The following is a 21,018-nucleotide window of genomic DNA, read 5'->3' as shown; positions in this document are numbered from 1 at the left end:
TTCAAAAATGCGGGCTCTGTTGTATCTTTCAGCTATCTATGGGAAGGAACATGCTGCCCTGAGTCTTTGGGTCCCAAGACGGTCTAGGAGGTTGCAACTCAGTTGCTCTGAAATTTTCAGTGCACTTAGAGATAAAGTACCAACTGAAGGAATGGTGCCCAGCTGAATGTAGCACAGTGTTAGGACTTGCCCTGTATGCATGAGCCTCTGGATTTGACCCCTAGCAGTATCAAAAATAAGTAAACAAAAAAAAAAGGTGCTAAAGAAGGCTTGAAATAGTCGGGGCAGAAAGCAGTATCTGGCAAAAGAGACTACTTTTATAAAAAAAAAGCACTGAATCAAGTTTACATGAATGAGGTAAAGGAATCATATTTTATACCTCCCGTGGATCAGGCTTTTAAAGTAGACCAAAAACACACTCGGCTTCCATGGGACCTACCTGTTAGTTTCTATCTTCATCCTTCCAAGCTGCACATTCAGTGATCGGTGAGCACTTTGGGAATCGTGGGACACAGTGGAGCTGAGTGTGCTCACCCCTGAGGTGGCCACAGCGTCTTCAATGACGGCCTGGGCCCTTCGGACAGTTTGATTTGCAGGCGGTTCCTCATGGTCATCTTCTACATCCAGGTCTTCTGGATCAGCAGTATCACTCTCAGAAGCAAGGCTAAAATGTGGCCTCAGTTCTGTTTGGCATAATATCAACAACAGCATTAATAAAACATGACTGATTGCCATCCCATCTTAAGATATGAATATCAATCCTCCTCTATAAGATATGAATTCCAAACTGTTCTTCCGAAAGTAAGGATTTCTGCGCGTTAATTCAGATTTGTTCTGCCAGTGAATATGTCGGATTCACAGGCTGCAGGAACTCAGAATGATCTAATTCAAACAAGAAAACAGTTTGCATTATAGATAAAGACACAGGGAAAAGGCTAAAATCTGAAAGAAAGGTAATGACATAAAAACTTACTAAGAAAATTTTTTAAATGCTTATACAAGTGAAATTCTTTTTATATTATGTAATACCTGGCAACTTTTTTTTTTTTTAAAGACAGGGTATCTGTTTATTGCCCAGATTGGACTTGAACTTGTGATCCTCCTGCCTCAGTCTCTTGAGTAGCTGGGATGACAGGCGTGTGCTACCACACCTCGCAATATCCAGCAACTATTAACTTGCTTAGAAATAAGGAAAGTGAAATATACAGAGATCATTTAGATAAAAGCTAAGTACCAAGAATATTTTTTCCTGTAGCGTTTAAAATGCAAGGGGATGCAAGGCCGATGATAAAGATACCACACATATGCCTGAGATTTATCTCTGACAACTGGGTTGATTTTACTGCATGTCCTACTCTAACCTGTTGACTAACTGCTAGAAGTTCAAGTGCAAATGGTACAAATCTCTAGCTTAAATATGTTGCATAACATGAGCTTATCTGCCTGCCACTTAAGAACTTGGGTGATACCTTCTCATAGAAAAGATAATATAAATTGGGACTAGTTCCTCCAAATGGTCCATTAAAAGGAATAATTTAAGTGAAATCTGGATAGTAGAAATGCTGGATTTTGACACCATATGCTCTGGGACATGGAACTTTTTACTGGATCATAGAAACCACCAAGAACCTGATAAAAGTCAGAAACTCTCCCCAAAGAAAAATACATCCATACAACATTTTGCTTAGATTTCTTAGGTTTGTATAGACTTTCTAAAGCTTGTCCCAAGAGTCCATGAACCACAGGTTAAAAACCTTTGTGAACACTTACAGTCATGTGATCCTTGATAAAGGTGCCAAAAACATAGGGAGAAAAGACAGCCTTTTTAACAAATGGTGTTGGGAAAATTCAATATCCCTCCATATGTAAAATAATGAAACTGGACCCTTATCCCTCACCCTGCACAAAAATCAACTCAAATGGATCAAACACCTAGGAATTAGACCAGAAACTATGCAACTCCTAGAAAAATCGTAGGGCCAACACTCCAGCATATAGGCACAGGCAAAGACTTTCTCAATATGATCCCTAAAGCAAAGGAAATAATGCCCAGAACTAATAAATGGGATGGCATCAAATTATAAAGCTTCTGCACAGCAAAGGAAACAAGAATGTGAATAGAGAACCTACAAAATGGGAGAAAAACTTTGCTATCTTTTCTTTTGATGGGAAGTAATATCTAGAATATATAAAGATCACAGAACATTTAACACTAAAATCCTCCCAAATAATCTAATTAATAAATTGGCAAATTATTTTAAGCAGACACTTCTCAAATGAAGTACAAATGGCCAAAAAATATATGGAAAAATATTCAACATCATTAACAATTAGGGAAATGTAAATCAAAACTACACTGAGATTTCATCTCATACCAGTCAGAATGGCAGTCCTCAGGAATACAAACAATGAATGCTGGAGAGGATGTGGAAGAAAAGGAACACTTTTACACTGCTCATAGAATTGCAAATTAGTACAAACACTAGGGAAATCATTATGAAACTTCCTCAAAAGACTAGGCATGGAACCACCAGGTGACCCAGCTATACCACTCCTCAGTATTTATCCTGAAGAATTAGTCATCACACTACAGTGACACACGCACACCCATGTTTATAGCAGCACAATCCACAATAGCCAAACTATGGAACCAGCCCAGGTGTCCATCACGGGATGGACAGATAAAGAAATTGTGGTATATATGCACAATGGAGTCTCATTCAGTCATAAAGAAAGAAATGACATTTGTAGGAAAATGGATGAAACCAGAGATCATTATGTTAAGCAAAATAAGACAAAAGCAGAAGGCAAAGGGTTCATGTTTTCTGTCATATGTGGAAGCTAGAGAAGAAAAAGGAAAAAGGAAGGTGGGGAGGCAGGGATCTCATGAAAATCAGAGGGAGACCAGTATAGGAAAGAGACCAAGGGGCAAGTGAGGGGAGGGAGGGAGGAAGTGCTCGGGAATGATATTGGCCTAAATGCATTGTAATTTTGTGTGCATGTATGAATATGTAACAGCTAATCATTATGTACACCTATAATACACCAATAAGAAATGTGGGAAGAGAAAAAATGGTAAAAAAAAAGTAATAATAATAATAATAACATGTGGAGGAGGGGAGCGTATCCCACCACTCCAAGTTGGCTGTGACAGCAGGGTCACTGAAGGCCAGTAGTCAGGCCCTCTAGGTAACTGTCTTCACTTATTTGACCTGTGTGTAGTGTTTGCCCTTTAAATCTTTGGCCGCCACTTTTCTTCTCATAGACGTTTCATTTACAGCTGTCCCCGGACAAGCCGAACCTGGGATTCTACCCTTCACACTTCTGCTCACTCTCCATGGATTTTTACTGACTCTCATTCTACTCTATAAAAGTTAAGTACTTGTAATGTGTAATGACAAGCTTTACCCTTCTGGCCCCAATCTTGTTATATCCAGAAGGTCCTGGATATGTCAGTTGGGCAGGAACTGCAAATCCAGTTATCTAACTCATCAGCTTTTGCTCAAAACAAAAACTAGTATGTCCCCAGGGTCAGGTTTATCTCTTTGACTAAACTAAAAAAGAAGTGCTTTACTATCATTTTAAAAATGTAAACCATAAGCCGGGCATGGTGGTGCACGTCTATAATCCCAGCAGCTTGGGAGGCTGAGGCAGGAAGATCACAAGTTCAAAGCCAGCCTCAGCAGGACCCGTAAGCAACTTAGTAAGACCCTGTCTCAAAACAAAAAATAAAGGACTGGGGATGTGGCTAAGTGGTTAAGCACTTCTGAGTTCAATCCCCAGTACCAAAAATAAATAAATAAATAAATAAATAAAATTAAATAACAAAATTTACTGTCTCGACCATTCCTAAGCACACAGTTCAGTAGTATTAAGTATATTCACATAGTCAGGCAACCTGTCCCCAGAATGTTCTCATTTTGCATAATAGAAACTCAAAACCCAAACAATAACTCTCTATTTTCTCTTCCCCTCAGCCTCTGGAAACTACCATTCTACCTTCTGTTTCTACAAATTTGACTACCCTCAGTGCCTCCTAGGAGTGGAATCACACAGTATCTGTCTTTTCATGACTGTCTTATTTCACGTCCCATGACTTCAGTGTTTATCCATATTGCAACATGTGTCAGAATGACTTCCCTTTTTAAGGCTCAATAATATTCCACTGAATTTATCTACCACTTTTTGTTTCTCCATTCATTTGCAGATAGACCCCTGGGTTGCTTCCACCTTTTGGCTGTTATAAACAGTGCTACTGGGAACATGGGTATGCTACAGTAACTCTCCAAGATCCTGTTTTTAGTTCTTTTGAATATTTACCCAGAAAAAGCATTGCTGGACCACATGGCAATTCTATTTTAAATCTTTTCCGGAACTTGCATACTGTTTTCCACAGGAGCTGCCCATATACCCCCTGATTTCCAGTGCACAATATTACTAGTTTCTCCATATCCTTATCCCTTAGCTCTTAGACTCACCAAACTTTACCTCTATTGTGCTTTCTACTTTATCTCTTCTTTTCCCCAAATCCCATTTCTAATCTTTGTGTCCTTTATTCCATTTCCTAATTTATCTATATAGCAGAAGTTCACTCAAAACAGGTATTTTAGTTTTGTAAACCAAGAACCTAATACAAGAGCTAGACATATTAGGGCCTAGCATATACTAGGCATTTGTTATGGAAAAAATTCACAGGGAAAACACCTAGACACCAACAGTCCCAAAAAAGATGAGGTGTAACTTCTTAAGAATGGAGTCTGGAGCTTTCGTCTCATCAAAATAACACTCTTCCCATTGATTGTGCAGTATTACTGAACTCAACATTGTGAAAAATGTTAACAGGTTTTTACCAGACCCCAAAAATTAAATCTCCTCTAAAACAACAACAATTAAAAAAAAAAAAAAAAAAAAAAAAACAACTTGGTAGACTGACAGAGCTATCCTACTAGGATTATATTTCTTCAAAAATTTAAGATAGTACAATTCCAGACTGAGTTAGAAGATCAGGACTTTGAACATTTTCTAAAATTATTCTTGTTTCCTTCATAGTTTCTAAACTGAATTTTTTTTTTCAATTGTTCAAAAGTTTTATAGCTCTGTTGATTATAATCTCGCTTTTTAGGAGGTAAATTTTGTGATGTTTATTTATATTAAATATCCCCTAACTCCATACCATTTAAATTATCATTTTACATATGTACAAATGATTTTAAAAATTCTCTCAAATAATTTGAAAAGTAGAAAATGATAAGCCAATGCAATGTCTTGGGGGTGAGTACCTATCATTAGTGTAGATACTGTAAAATATGCTTGTGAAACAGAGCAACTGGTCCTTGTCCTCAAGAAGTAACACTGAAGGAGACCTAAGACAAATGTCTGGAGGAGTCCTAGGGGCATGCACAAAGATAACATGGAATTACAAGGACAATTTAATACAGCTAACCATATCTCACAGGATCTCAGGCACAGACCGAGTTCCAAGTGAGATTCACAGTGCATTGAAGAGAAGCCTGCAGAGACAACAAAGGAGAGGAAGGCGGATTCTCCTTTCCTGACCTGGAGCATCTGCTCTCCTGCTCTCTGCTCTCAGGTGTCAGTGCTCCCGGGTCCCAGGCCTCCAGCCTCTGACAGGGAGTTCCACCAATAGCTCCACTGGTTTTCAGGTCTCTGGACTCAGAGTGAACTATATCCCGACTTCCCTTGTTCTCCAGTTTCCAGACAACAAATCACGGGGCCTCTCAGCTTCCATAATCACATTTGCCGATTCCCATAAGTCCTCTTCCTCCCCTGACCCTGCCTTTATCTCTATGTCCTGCTGTTTTGTTTCTTCAAAGAACCTTGACTAGTACATGCATGTATTAAGAGTGCCAAGGGCAGTGACTAAATCCAGGATGGTTTACTCAAGGACAGATTCAAGGAAGCTGAAGGGCCTATGCAGGGTTCTGGAGGAGGGAAAACCTTGCTTAGGGACCAAGCAGAGAGGACTGTGTAAGGAGAGAGCATGTGCCAGGAGCAAGACTGGAACTCCCAGGGTGTAACGAGTGGATGGCACTTAAGCCCATGTATGGGAAAGTGGAGCTGATGCATGTTTCCAAAACAGCATGAAGGGAAGAAACAATACGGTACCTCCCTCCCTCAAATGTTTAACTTCCCAAAGGAAATATCCAGTCCAACCTTCTTCAACACAGGTGTTTTGATACCAAGCAGAAGCACAATACTTGTGAGTGCAACCTTCCATTGCCACATCAAGCTCCTCAATGAGTACCACACCCAATGCACTCATTGTATATTAATGTGTTCCTGGGACACGGGCCTGATTCAGTCTAACAACTGGTAGTAATGTCAAGTGCTCTGAGCAGCCTTTAAGGGTGATCACTGATACAGGGAGCAGCCTGCATGATCACTTACTCTATCACAGCATGACCATCCTGGTCCCTATACTCACCATTTCTCTGTCGTCCACACTCAGACTGTACTTGAGAAGTAATGACAGATATTTAATATTGCCAATAATCTAAAGGCTTTCTTTTTGCTACTAGGGATTGAGAGCAGAAGCACTCTATGACTGAGCGATATCTCCCTGGCCCTATTAGTACATTTATGTACATATAAATATATTCATACATACATTTACATTTATATTTATATTTATACACACACACACACATATATATATATATATTTTTTTTTTTTTTTTTTTTTGAGACAAGGTCTCACTAAGTTGTCCAGGCTGTCCTCAAACTTGCAAACCTCCTGCCTCAGTCTCCTGAGTATAGGTGTGTACTACCATGCCTGGCTCTAAAGGTGAATTCTTGATAATAAGTGAGAAAATAATTTGAGAAAAAAACTCTTAAGGGACATGGGGCTGTGCTCTCTGTTCCATGTGCTCTTTTAGAAGCAAGAAGACTAAATGCTTTTTTAAAAAACTTTTTTATTTTGAAATAATTTTAGAAAAACAGAAAAGTTACAAAATAGTATAGAGTTTCTTTATACCCTTTAGCATTTTGCCCTAACCTTTATATCTTATTACAACATATCAGAATGAGGAAATTAACACTAACTCAAGAAACTAATCTATAGACCTTACCTTACAATTTTCCTACAGATGTCCTTTTTCTGACAGAGAATCCCTCAAGCAATTGGTTGTCATGTCTCCTTAGCCTCTTCCAACCTGTGACTAGGACTCTTTTATCTCTCACAACCTTCACACTTTTGAGGACAGCTGGTCAGATGTCTTTTATTTTAGGATCACCTGGTCTTGTCATGATTGGGTTCAGATCATGCATTCTGGCCAAGAAACACAGACAAGCTGTTGTGCCTTGTCAGGGCATCAGATGAGGGGTACGTGATGCAACGTGTCTTACCACTATTGATGCTCAGCAGCATCATTTGCTTGAGGGGGTGTCTGAGGGGTCCTGCAGTGTAAAATTACTGTTTACCTTTTGAAGTCAGTAGAGAGACTTTGAAACCATTGCAATATCCTGTTTCTCATCACTCTTTCGCCTACTAATGTTAGCAACTATGGATGGTCTTTGCCTGCAACAATTATTACTGTGGTGTTTGTCCAATGGTGATTTTTCTATTTCCCTCCTTCCCTCTACATTTGTCAAGTGAATTTCTACTATTACAAAGAGCTGATTCTTGTCTTTTGTATATTTATTAATTCAATTATTTATATATCAATCTGGACTCATGGATATTTATTTTGTTATGTGAGCTACAACTCAACTCTATCATTACTTTATTTTATTGCTCAAATTGTTCCAGATTAGACTATTGGAGCCAACTCCTTCAAGTTAGCTGCAGTGTCCTTTCAATAAGTCCCCATCCTTTTTGGACATTCTCTTACTTTTTGGCACCATATGATGTCCTGGGCTCATTTTTTTTTCTCCTGTCCCAAGCCTGGAATCAACCACTTCTCCAAGATATAGGTTCCCTAAGTGCACAGATCAAGGAAATATGAGCACTAATGATAGCAGGCTTTTAAATCTATTGCTTTCTTCAGTTTGTCTTGAAATTTAATAGGCTTACTATAGTATTTTATCCTCTAAAAGGGATTTTTATTAGGGGAATGTGAAAACAGTCACTTTTTCTTTTTTTTTTTTCTTTCTTTTCTTGGTACCAGGGATTAAACCCAGGGGTGCCTAACCACTGAGCACGTCCCCAGTCCTTTTTATTTTTCATTTTGAGACAGGGTCTCACTAAGTTGCTTAGGACCTTGGTAAATTGCTGAGGCTGGCTTTGAACTTTCCATCCTCCTGCCTCAGCCTCCCAAGATAACGGGATGAAAGGTATTCAGCAGTACACCCTGCTGAAGACACTGATTTTGTAATTTGTATCTTCTTTGCACTTAAAACTGTGAAACAAGATCCTTAGGACCATTTGGAAAACTGATGGAACTGTCATATGCCAGAAATCACTTTGTCTTGTCCACATGTTCCACCATTTTCATAGTGGATGTAAATATTGTATATTGGTTTGCCCTACCCTGAGAGAAACACACAATGTACCTTTTCCATGTAATTCTCCACTAAAATTTCCACTTAAAAAAAAAAATGCTGTCAAACAGAATCTCCAATCAAAATCAGAAACTCTTAGTGGCCTTGAGAAAACCAATTTCATGTTGGAAAGACAACTTTCTTTAGCAGGTACATCCCACAATGTGATTACCAGTTCCTTTAGCTTTTTAAGTGTTTCATTTTGGAATAATTTTATATTTACGGAAATACTGCAAAGAAAGCACAAAAAATCCTGGTATGCAACCTCTGGCTCTCCCTCACCCCATCTGACATAACTATGGTATATTCCTCAAAACCAAGAAATTAACCTTGGTACAGTGCCTTCACTAAGCTGTAGACTTTGCTCTGATTCTACCAGTTTTCCACCAACATTCTTTTTCTATTCCCGGATACCACACAGCATTTAGGAAATCAGCAAACAGCACTAAAAGTAAGTTTTTTGTTTTTGTTTTTAATTACCAAATCATTCATGTGCTATTCAAATATTTCAAAATATAATCCCTCTCTCTTTTACTCTTTTGGGCATTCTTAAAGCTTAACTCATGGCCCACACCCACCCCGCTCAGTGATCTACACCTGTTCCCCTTCCCCTGGTGTCTTTCAAGACACACCCCTCTATAGTACATTCCCCATGCTCAGGCTTATCTGAACGATAAATCATCTAAATATAAGTATTGTTGACTTCCTCAAGCATGAATTTCTTAGTTGTACACCTCTAAATGCTAAGCATATGTTTCAAAGTCTCTCTAAAATTTTTTTCTAAGTTACACATACTTTCCACCCTAATTTGTTATGAGCAGGTCAAACTTAAACAAATATTTATCAGGGGACCTACTATTTTCCAGGCACCATGCTGGATACTATGATAGCCACAAAATAACATAAAACAGACGTGATTACCCTCTAGTGAGGGTAACAGTCATATAAACTACAAACAAAAAGTACTTTCAGATGGCAGTAAGTGTCACACTGGGAGAAAATCATTTTCAAGGAGAAGGAATGACCAAGAGAGCCCACTTTAGATTTGGCTGCAGGTCAGGATGCTCTGAGGAAGTGCCTTTTGAACTGAGACCTGAAGCCAGGGATGGTGGTATATGCCTATAATCCCAGCAACCCAGAAGGCTAAGGCAGGAGAATCACAATTTTGAAGTCTGTCAGTCACTTAAAATTAAAAAAGGGATGGGGATGTAGCTCAGTGGTGAAGTGCCCTTCGGTTCAATCCCCAGTACCAAAAATAAACAAAAGAGCAGAGCTCTGAAGTATGCAAAAGCACAAGCCCCAGGACAGGCAGGATGCGGGGTGAAGGTCTGTTCTAGAGAGAGGGGACAGGTCTGGGGTTATTAGAACTTCTACTTATGTGTCTTTCTAATATTACTAATGTTATCACTCTTTACTAATGTTTAATATAAAGACTGAGCCTTGTTTTAGTCAATTATTCACTGCTGTGACTAGATGATCTGACCAGCACAATTATAGAGGAGGAAAGGTTTGTTTGAGGGCTCATGGTTTCAGAGGTCTCAGTCCATACAAGGCCAGCTCCATTCCTCAGGGCTTGAGCAGAGGCTGAACATCATGGCAGAAGAGCGTGGTAGAGGGAAGCAGAGACTCCCCTCTCCAGATATAAATATACACCCAAAGCCACACTCAGTTCCCACCTCCTCCAGCCACACCCTACCACTTCAGTTACCACTCAGTTAATCTCAATTGGAGGATTAAAGCACTGATTGGGTTAAGACACTTACAACCCAATCATTTCTTCTCTGAACCTTCTTGTATTGTCTCACACGTGAGCCTTCGGGGATACCTCACATTCAAACCATAACAAGCTTGGTTGGCGTCTTAACTCTCAAGTCAAACAAGGTAGTCTGAGAAAAGAAGGAATTCTACAACTTGGAGGGTTGACATGGATTTAAAAACTTGGTATAAATACTTCAAATTTTAAAATATTTCATACTGAGCTTATCCTTTTAAATTTCTATTTTAGAATACTTTATATTATAGGCACAAATTAGGATAATAAAACATTTCACATATAGGTATAGATGTCATCTGTAAATAGATTTATATATCTAGAAATTCATCTATTTACTTTTCTATCCACACTCCCACCATAGAAAAATAGGGTAGAAGAGATTTAGTTAACGCTTTTTATTAATGCACAGACTATCAAAACACTTTGGAGGTTTTCCACAGAGTGTCAACTCACCCCTCACTCACTCCATAGTTTCATTACATCAGTGCTACCCATTTTGAATCTCACTGGCAATATAGCCAGGGCTATATCTAGACAGTGATTTCCATTTGGCTGTCCATCAAAATGACCTGAGACCAATGCTTATAGCAGCACAATTTGCAATAGCCAAGTTATGGAACTAGACCCAAGTGCCCACTGATAGATGAATGGATTAAGAAAAAGTGGTACCTTTATAAAATGGAGTTTTTCTCAGTCACAAAGAATGAAATTATGGCATTTGTTGTAAACGGATGAAGTTGTAGAACACTATGCTGAGCAAAATAAGCCAAATTGTGGAAATCAAGGGCCAAATGCCCCCTCTCCCTAAAAAGGACCTTTGCCCAGCATCCCTCCTGTCCTGGGGTTTGCACTTTTGCAGACTTCTCTCCTATGTGGAAGCTAGTGCAACGTAAGGGGAAAAAGAGGAGGAGGGGTCTGATATCATACAGATACAGGGAAGATCAGTGGAAAAGGAGAATGAGGAAGGAAGGATGGAAAGGGAGGGTGGTGTGGAATGAATTTGGCAAAATACAGTATGTGCATGTATACATATACCACAGGGAATTTCACCTTTGTGTCTTTAAAACACCCATTAAAAAGAAATAAATAAAAGGAAAACCAGTAGAGTAGGGGAAGAATAGGTGGAGGGAGGAGGAGAGGAAAAGAGGGGTCAATGGGGACTGAAAGGGAGTAAATTAAATTCCATGCATGTATGATTTTGTCAAAACAAACCCAACTATTATGTATAACAATAATGCACTAATTTTAAAAATTTGTATATAAAAAAAAAGAAAAAAAAAAGACCTGAAAGCTGTAATAAAATCAGATTCCTGTAGGTGGAGCACAGAGGAATTTTAGGGCTACAGAAATATTCTATATAATGGATACATGTCATTAGACATTTGACCAAACTCTTAGGATATACACCACTAAGGGTGAACCCTAATGCAAACTATGGACTCTGGGTGATAATAAAGTTTCATCGATTATAATAAATGTGCTATTCTGGTGGGGAAGGTTGATTTTGGGGGAGCCAATGCATGTGTGGGAACAGGTCATATATGGGAAATCTCTATACCTTCCTCTCAATTTTGCTGTGAACCTAAAACTGCTCTAAAAGAATAAAGTCTTTTTAAAAGTCCTATTCCTTGGGGCTGGGGTTGTGGCTGAGTGGCAGAGCACTTGCGTAGCAAGTGTGAGGCACTTGGTTCAATTCTCAGCACCACATATAAATAAATAAATAAAATTAAGCTCCATCAACAACTAAAAAATATTTTAAAAAAAGTCCAATTCCTGAGTCAGCAGATTCTAACTCAGTCTGACATGAGGGTCTGAGAGTTATCATTTTTTTTTTTTTTTTTTTGGTACTAGAGATTGAACCCAGGGTGCTCAACAATTGAACTACATTTCCAGGACTTTTTATTATTTTGAGACAGTTGCTTAGGGCCTCCCTAAGTTGCTGAGGCTGGCTTTGAACCTGCCATGGTTCCTGCCTCAGCCTCTTTGCATTGCTTAGAGTTCTTGCCAAAGATGGCATTGGAATGTGTTTGTGGGCACAGATACATTGAAATGCATATTTATGTGGGTTACCTTATATTTTTCTTTCTCTCTCTCTCTCTTTCTTTCTTTCTTTCTTTCTTTTCTCCCCCAATATCTAAGCATGTTCTTTAAAGACAAGGGAGCAAACCTTCCTCACTCAACTCTCTCCTTGGCACAACACTGTTCAGATTGCATGCACTGGATAAAAGTCATTTGGTGGCTCTGAAATGACATTTTTCTAAAAAAGGTAACCATGGTTTTAAAAGCACCAAGGATATATCAGAAACGATAGATAAATGGTAGTCTAAAATACCCAAGCAGTCAACATTCACAGGGTAATTAAACACTTCTGACCTGGAACCAGCGTAGTAATTGCTGTCTGTACGGCTTTACGGATGATGCTATCTAAGGCGAACATCCAGTGTGGCTTGATGTTATGATTCCGAAGAACTTTATTGACCTGGAAAAAGAGTGGGACATTCAGTCTTCTCTAATATTTAACTGCAAATAATCCAGCAGATCCAAAGACTTGGATGAAGTTCTACCTACAAAAACAACTAAAAGTTTTCTTCACTTTGAATTACAAATTTCTTCATGCTATTAGAAAACAAATTAAAAACTGCCACTTCAAATTAAAGTTGATTAAGCCCCATGGCAACAAATAAGTTTATTTAAATGGAAGAAAGACTGGCCAAATGCGAATGTTGCTTCTTTGGGACTTAGAATATATAGCTGCAGAATGGGTGGTAGAGTGGGTAAAGGAGGAAGAAAGAGCCTTTGGGTAGTAAACAAAATAAATGTCATCCTTAAATCTTAGAATGGCTGTTTAACATAGTCAAGTGCTTCCCCATACTCTGGTGATTTGGAAAAACAAAGGGGGAAATTAGCCTTTATGTGCTACTTATAGGTTTGTTACAGTGCAGACCTTGTTTCTTCTCCATTGTTGTTTATGCCTCTGTAAACATAAACAAGAATAATCTGCTAGACTATTCCAGAAAGCCAATTCACATAAAAAAATCTTTGTTGTACGAACATCTTTTTGTCGTGACTGATAATGCTGTACACATTTAAATAGACACTGAAATAAATGTGTGTGTTACCTTTCTGTTTTCTTTTAAAAAACTAATAAAATACACATAAGATTTACCATTATAACTGGTTTTAGGAGTACCATCAGTACATTAAGTACTTTCACGTTTTATGCTACCATTCCCACCATCCACCCACAGAACTCTTCTCAACTTGCAAAACTGAACCCTAAACCCATTAAACAATAAGTTCCCAACCCCCTAGTAGTTCCTGCAAACCACCATTCTTCTTTCTGTCTCTAAGAGTCTGATACTGGAGGTACCTCCTACAAGAGGATCATGGTATTTGGCCTTTTGTGACTAGTTCATTTCACTTGGCATTTGCTTCCTCTAGGTACATCCATGTAGTAGCAGTGTGTCAGAATTGCCTTCCTTTTAAAGGCAGACAATAATATCCCATTATACGTATATACCATGTGCATTACCTTTTTAAAAACAACCTTTTATCCTAAGTATTAGGCTCAATTCAAGTTTGGATTAAGTCTACTATTTGCTGGTTGACAAAGGCCTCTAAGGAAAGAGGCTATTTCCCCAACAGGCTCTGGTTAGAGACCTCGGCCAAAACTGGGAGATGGTACCTGAGTGCAAACACTCATGCCAAGAGTTACAGTGCCAGCTGCCCTTGGTCCATCTTCATCAGAATCCCCCAGTGACAAGGAAGTCAGTTTGAGAACTTCCTCATAGTTGCTGCTCCCAAGCAAATGAACCATTGCCAGGATCCCACTTATTCCAGGATATCCTTTCAGACTGAGTTTGTCCTGGTACCTTCATTAAACCACTTTACCTGCTTATTTGACTCACTGGAATAACACTAATGGCTGTGGTTTGAGTTGGCGTGTCCCCCAAAGGACCATATGTTAAAGGCTTGGTCGTCAGCCTGTGGAGCTTATTGGGAGGTGGTAAAACCTTTAGCAAGTGGGACATAGTGGAAGGAGGTTAGGTCAATCGGGGTGCGCCCTTGAAGGGGATTTGGGGATCCCACCCGCTTCCTCTCTCTGCTTCCTGGGTGCCGTAAGATAGATAGGCTTCCTCCATCATGTACTCCCACCATGATGTGTTGTGCTGTCACAGGCCCGAAGCATCAGGGACAAGGTACCACGGACTGAAAACTCTGAAACTGAGCCAAAATTAACATTCATTCTTATAAGTTGATTTAGTTTTTATAGTGACTGAAAGCTGACTAATACACTAACCCAGAATATTTCCCTCAGGAGTCATAGACATGGTAGAAGAGGGATGCTTTATAAACATGACCTGCTTCTCACAGGGTCCATTCTTTGGACTCATCCTAAACCGTGAGTTAGCAAAAGTGGGGGTGAGTATGTATGTATCTGGGTCTCACCTGGGCCTGAGGCCCAGGATTACAACTGAAGAATTCTCAGTCTGAATTCTACAGCCAATTTGGTTTTCCAATCTCTAGGCTAGAAGCCAAATATGTGGGCAAGTGCAAATTAGCTAAGTGATTTCACTCCATTTACAGATGGCGGTGTTTCCCTGGTTGCAGTGTAAGCATGACTTCAGCATTTAGTATTAGTGGTAGGCTTTGCCAGTGGTTTTCATTTTCTGCGACTCGTTCCTGCAACCCATGCAGCACAAGGACCTACTGACTTATACAGTGTTTCAGGGAACACTAGTGGCCACTGACAGATCATCATTTGATTTTAAATGATTTGACGTTCCAAATGCAACTGTCAAGGCACCTTCTACATAGGAGCAACAAACGCATTGGAGTGAATTAATTTCTGGAATTGAAATAATATTGTACAACCTGCTTCCATATTTATACTACAGGTCATGAAGAACTCTCTTATTTCTGTCTCCCACACCTTGTAAGGGTCTTCTGGAAGTGGCTTATGATGATTTGGATACAAAGTTCCACAGATAAGGGTTACCCAAGAATTAGAGAGTTTTGAATCAGGCTTCCAAAACTGGCTTCTAGTTTATGTTGTACAGCAACTCAATTTTAGAGTAATCAGCAATCTCTCACTAGAGCATGTGGATTAACTTTTACTCAGTGATGGTCTGTTATGGTTTAGATGTGAGGTATCCTCTAAAAGCTCATGTGTGAGACAACGCAAGAAAGTTCAGAGGAGAAATGATTGGGTTGTGAGAGTCTTAACCCAATCAGTGAATTAATATCCTAACAGGGATTAACTGAGTGGTACCTGACGGTAGGGTGTGGCTGGTGGGGTATTGGGGGCATGGCTTTGAGGTATATATTTGATATATTTGTATCTAGCAAGTGGAGTCTCTCTGCTTCCTGATCATCATGATATTGAGCTGCTTCCCTCTGCTACACTTTTCCCAACATGATTTTCAACCTGAGCTCAAGCCCCGAGGAATAGAGCTGGCCTTCTATGAACTAAGAGCTCTGAAACCGTGAGCCCTAAAATAAAATTTTCCTCCTTTACAGTTGTTCTGGTCAGGTCCTTTAGTCACAACAGCAAGAAAAACTGACTAAATCATGATCGATACTCTGAATTATGTTTCTGGTCAGGACATAGTGGATATTTATGAAATAAGCATATTCAAAATATAGAAACCAGAGAAAAACCAGGAGGAAAAAATTACTGATTTTATTCCGTGACCATTCCTATGTGTACTGTTAAATTGCTCTCAGTGGCCACTAGATGGCAATTCTTGTATTGCATTACAAAGTGCATGACTACAGTGTGCTACGTTGCTATAAGTTGCCAAAATAAATAGTGACCCACTACATGATTTCATAAGAAGAAAGTCCAGTCAGAGTAGACGTTTCCATGTTTTGCTATTTTCCATGGTGATTTAGTTTTATGTATGTCTATCTTTGAAAGATACCAGCACGCAAAAAAACAAATCCCATTATTTATAGACATGCAGAAAGGCAAATATCTCCTATTGCTCATCCAAAGAAAACAGAGTTCATTGAAATTATTGGAAAAAATAATACTAAAACCGGTATTTTATCCTATTTTTAGAACTAATATTAGCGGAGTTTGTGGGCAACCATTGGCAAAAAGTTATACTTACTGCATCTTGGAATCCAAAGAGGACCACCTGCACTTGGCTGATGCCATGGCTGTCAAAATCCAGCTCTAACTTCAGCTTTGACAGTGTGGTGGCTATGATTTTTCTGTCAGTGGACCTCACAAACTCTCTGAGGCTCGTGACCAGGGTTGTAATGTGTTCCCATTTTAGTTTAGGTTCTTCGGCCCCCTGTGAATAAAAAAATCTCTCAGTCATGCTGTGCTACATATATCAGTCACAGACAAACCATTTATTTCTACAATCCTTTCTGAGAAGAAATAGGCTCCGAAGTGTCACCTGTTAAAGCAAAAGACCACCGTTTGAACTCCATGGTCCCTCTTAGCCACCACTACTACCACTGCTTCTGCCATCAAGAAGCAATCAGACTTTGGGGAAAAGGGCACTTACCCCACACACTAATCAGTAGCCAGGATACAGTCAGACACACAAAGTTTTACCTACATAGAGGCAGGCTGAGGCAATGAGAGTACTGTTCTCAGAAATTATAATTGAGACCTTAAGGGAGATTCAGGCAATGGGCCATAGGATCTTAAAGTCAGCCCACAGAGAGGTCATAAAATAGGGTCATGAAAGCATCCAATTATAAGAAAGGAAGAGAAAATAATGATATTGGGAATGATAACAGGGTGGAAGAAGAGAAGCAGACAGAAGCAGAAATGCACACCAAAAGGGCTACAGCAGCCCAGGCAGAGAAAAGATGTGCAAACTCCGGGACCTTGAAGTCCCTTGGTATCATACTCTAGTTTCAGTCTCTGTAAGGTTCAGCCAGGGACTGTGGTTGGAATTCCTTGAAAATCCAAGACTCTTGTTACTATGTGTGTCCACTACCACATGCTCCTGGTATTTCAACTGGCCTAAAGCAAGTCAACTGCCCACAACTGCTGGGGGCCAATCTCATACTCCCTTCTTGAAACCATTCCTTACCCATCAATGAAGCATTCAGTTAGAAGAATGGGTCAATAGATTTTTTTGTATATTAAAAATATAATATTTATACAAAATTCCTCTCTCAAATTGATTTTTTTTTTTACTTTGAGCAAAGCACCCACATTGCTTATGTAAAGCAAATACAGTATTTATCCTTATTTAACTTTAAGAAAGAACAGGATTTTTATTATGTTCATTTCTATCTCATATTGTACATTTTCTTACTGCACCATTAAATTCCTCAACTGGGCTGTGAAAATTACAATCCCTAGGAATCTATTAAAATAAAGAGAAATGCATCATCAAGTTCTTTCTCTCAATATATTTGTATTTTCACTTGGGAGCTCTGTTTCATGTTTATGTTTTAATGAGAAAAAAATTATATTGAAAAGCTTAAGAGCTGTCATCAAGGGGATATTTTTAAGTCAGGCTTGGAACAATTATCAATTTTGTCTTATTTTGTTTTTTAAAAAATTCACAGGCAAAATAATAACACCAAGAAAATATGTTTAAACAGGAAAATGTGAGTTATTCAGAAACTGGAAGCTTATCTTTAGTGAAAAACCACTTACACATTTGCCAGCAGTCTAAATAGCGAATATTTATATTTGACATTAGCCCTGTTTTCACAACAGAAAACATGTTTCTGGTGTTTGGATGTGTATGTCACGGTCCCACAGAGAAACATTCTCTACTCTGGGAAATGCTTTCTGTCCAGGCTACTTTATCCACTTACGTCATCGTTATTTCTGTTCCAACTCTAGTCTTCCCATGTTTACTCGTGAACATGCCTTCATTAAGGAGCATCTTAGGTTCAGGGAGGCTGACTTCCTATCCTAAGGCAGCCCTGGAGTTTTCTGCAAAGATCCTCTCTGCCTTTTATCCTTTAAACTTCCTTACTAACTATGAGTGGATTTCCAAAAGGTGGTACAGATAAAAAGGCTTTTCATAGTTTAATACTTGAAGGAGTGGATCAATATCCACTTTGTAGGGTAGAAATATAAAGCCTGCCTGGGATATAAAGATATGTCTACAAATACTTAATGCTCTGAAAAAATTCTTTCTGATTATAGAAAAAAATCAAAATTGATCATAACTATAATTAACAGCTCTGATCATTTGTTCAATGTTTTCTGTTATTCCCCTAAATCACCCATAATCTCAGAGACTCTTGATAGCGACCTCATGGGGAGATTCCTTGTGTTAGGGAGGTGGAGGCTCAGGTCTTGAGAGGGTAAATAAGTGGCCCAAATCACAGAGCTTTGAAATGATGGATCCAGCCTCAAACAGAGGCAAGTCCAGGCTGGGTCCAAGGTTCCAGCCATTATATACCACTGCCCCAGCCATAAACCTGAGTCAAGACCTGCTCTACCACTGAATCACCAGGCAGTGTCACAGGAAGGCATGCACAGTGTCCTTCACAGCAGAATCAGGACCCTCATTATCACCTGACCATTCTGGATAGGCATGTGATTCTGACCAGCAGTTTCTGGCACCAAGGCAAGACCTCTTGAGGCTGCTTTCAAGTTTCCTTTTATAGAGAACATTCAAGAGTGCTTTAAACACTAGGAGGCACCAAACCATTGACTATGATTAACCAACTTCAAACCTTTAAGAATTTCAGGTTAGGGGTGTAGCACATGATTAGCATGCGGTGTCCCCTGGGCTCAATCTCTAGCACCATCACCACCTCCCAAAATTCAGAATTTCAGCAGTCTCAGAAACGACTTCTTTTGCCAGTTTTGAGCTGGTGGCTGGAATAGAGTGATGGCCAAGACATTCTCTGCCCTGATGGAGTCACAGTCCAACAGGATACAGAGAAAAAGCCCCAAACGAATGACATTTTCTGTACTGGAAAAACATACCTTTGGTGATGAGTCCAAGATTTAGGCAATCCCTGGGCTCTGCATGTTTCTGACCTAAAAACAAACTAGGTGACATTGGAGAAGCCTGCACTCCTCAGTGACTGACAGTGATTTCCTGTCCTGTCCCTCTCCCCTACACTGGTCCCTTCCTCTGCTTTATGTTTCTCTCAGCACCCATCTCCATCTGGCATGCCAGACAGGCAGAGCAGTGTGGTGGTTAAGATCAGATACCCTGCAGTCAGACTGCCTGCATCCAATCCTGACTCCACTGCTTAGGGCTGCATGACCTTGGCAAGTTACTCAAGTCCTCTGTGCCTGTCTTCTCATCCATAAAATGAGGACGCTAACAGAGATATTATTTTAGTACTATTGTCCTGAGGATTAAATGAGTAAATACTCATGAAATACTAAGAGTAATACCTGGCTCAGAGAAAATGCTTGCTATTATTACTTTATGTTTAATATATAGTTACTCGTTGTTTTTAATTGTTTTTCTTTCTCTACTAGAATGTCAACTTCAGCTAGATGCTGTTTGTTTGTTTGTTCACTATAGTATCCCCAGCACATGGAACACTGCCTGGCATTTAGTAGATGCTCAGTAAGTATGTGTTAAATTAATGAATGGATTCCAAGTGCTGTCCAGTTGTTCTTTCTATCTAAACTTGGTTCCTCTTCTTATCTTGACCCAACCTATTCAGTCCTTGAAAGATCATAGTAGGCCTATCAGCATCTTCAGCACCTGTTCGACCCCCAGTTCAGAGTCTTGGCTACTTGTAATCCCAGAGTGCCTTCTTGTTGGGTCTCAGAGTAACTCCTGGAGATAGCTTCCCATTAGGATGAAGTGAGCATATCCCAGAAAGTGTAGGTGCTGCTCAGTTCAGTTCTCCCTGAACCCAGAAACCCACACATATGAACTTTTGGCTCCTTCTTGGGGATCTTAGGAAAAGAGGTGAATCTTAGGAAATTCCTAAAGGGACAAAATGTTCAGGCTCAAGAGACAGCAGAGCAGCCTAGTGAGTCCTCAGGATGAAGACAAGCTGGGGCGATACAGTAAGAGCCAAAGAAGAGACAGCCTTGCTCCATTTCCATCTCAGTGAAAGATGAGATAAACTTGTGAACTGAGACTTTAACAATGTGGCCTGATCCCTTCAGCTGTGTCTGCAGCTGTTTTTTTCCCAAGATGGAGGGAAGAAGAGATCACAGAGGACAGGTGTGGTCATGTAGACAGGTGTATGGAAGCAGGTGGAGTCCTTGACACCCACAGAACAGAGGATGACAGGTGTGATGTCAGAGCCAAGCATGTCTGTGGAAGGCTTGTATCCACAAGGGGACTGAGCTTCTGCACCCAGAGGCTTAGAACCGAGGGAAAACCTGTTTCCCCTGATGCAGATTTGGGGAGGGGACACTTCACCAAGTCTATACGCACAATCATAGGGCACATACTTTCCCAGGTATTATAGACTGAATTGTGTCCCCCCAGTTCATATGTTGAAGCCCTACTCCCAATGTATTTGGAAACAAGGCCTTTAACAAGATAATTAAGGTTAAGTGAGGTCATGGGGTAGAGCCCTAGCCCAACTGGACTGGTGTCCTCATAAGAAGCAGAAGAGACGGGTGCACACACAGAGAGAAAAGAGCCTCTGAAGACACAATGAGAAGGTGGCCATCCACAACCAAGGGAAGAGGTTACAAAAAAAGATCAAACCTGCCAACACTTGATCTTGGCCTAACTAAATAACATTTCTGTGGTATAAGCCACCTAGTCTGTGGTATTTTGTTATGGCAACCCTAGAAAACAAATATATCAGGGAATTACAGTT

General features: G+C 39.7%; 1 protein-coding gene across 3 annotated transcripts in view; it reads right to left on the bottom strand.

Annotated features, from left to right (window-relative positions):
* MAP3K5 (mitogen-activated protein kinase kinase kinase 5) overlaps positions 1–21,018 on the bottom strand; it is a 210,643-nt gene that overhangs the window by 9,323 nt on the left and 180,302 nt on the right. For all 3 annotated transcript variants that reach the window (XM_079146205.1, XM_079146206.1, XM_079146207.1), the window contains 3 exons: positions 16,389–16,574; positions 12,646–12,751; positions 440–683 (listed from right to left, as the gene is read on the bottom strand). In XM_079146205.1, the coding sequence (XP_079002331.1) occupies positions 440–683; positions 12,646–12,751; positions 16,389–16,574 (536 nt within the window). The remainder of the gene's footprint in view (positions 1–439; positions 684–12,645; positions 12,752–16,388; positions 16,575–21,018) is intronic.

The sequence above is a fragment of the Sciurus vulgaris genome (assembly GCF_902686455.1).
Source record: "Sciurus vulgaris genome assembly, chromosome: 7".
Taxonomy (NCBI): Eukaryota; Metazoa; Chordata; class Mammalia; order Rodentia; family Sciuridae; genus Sciurus; species Sciurus vulgaris.
This window is presented reverse-complemented; position numbering and strand designations above follow the sequence as displayed.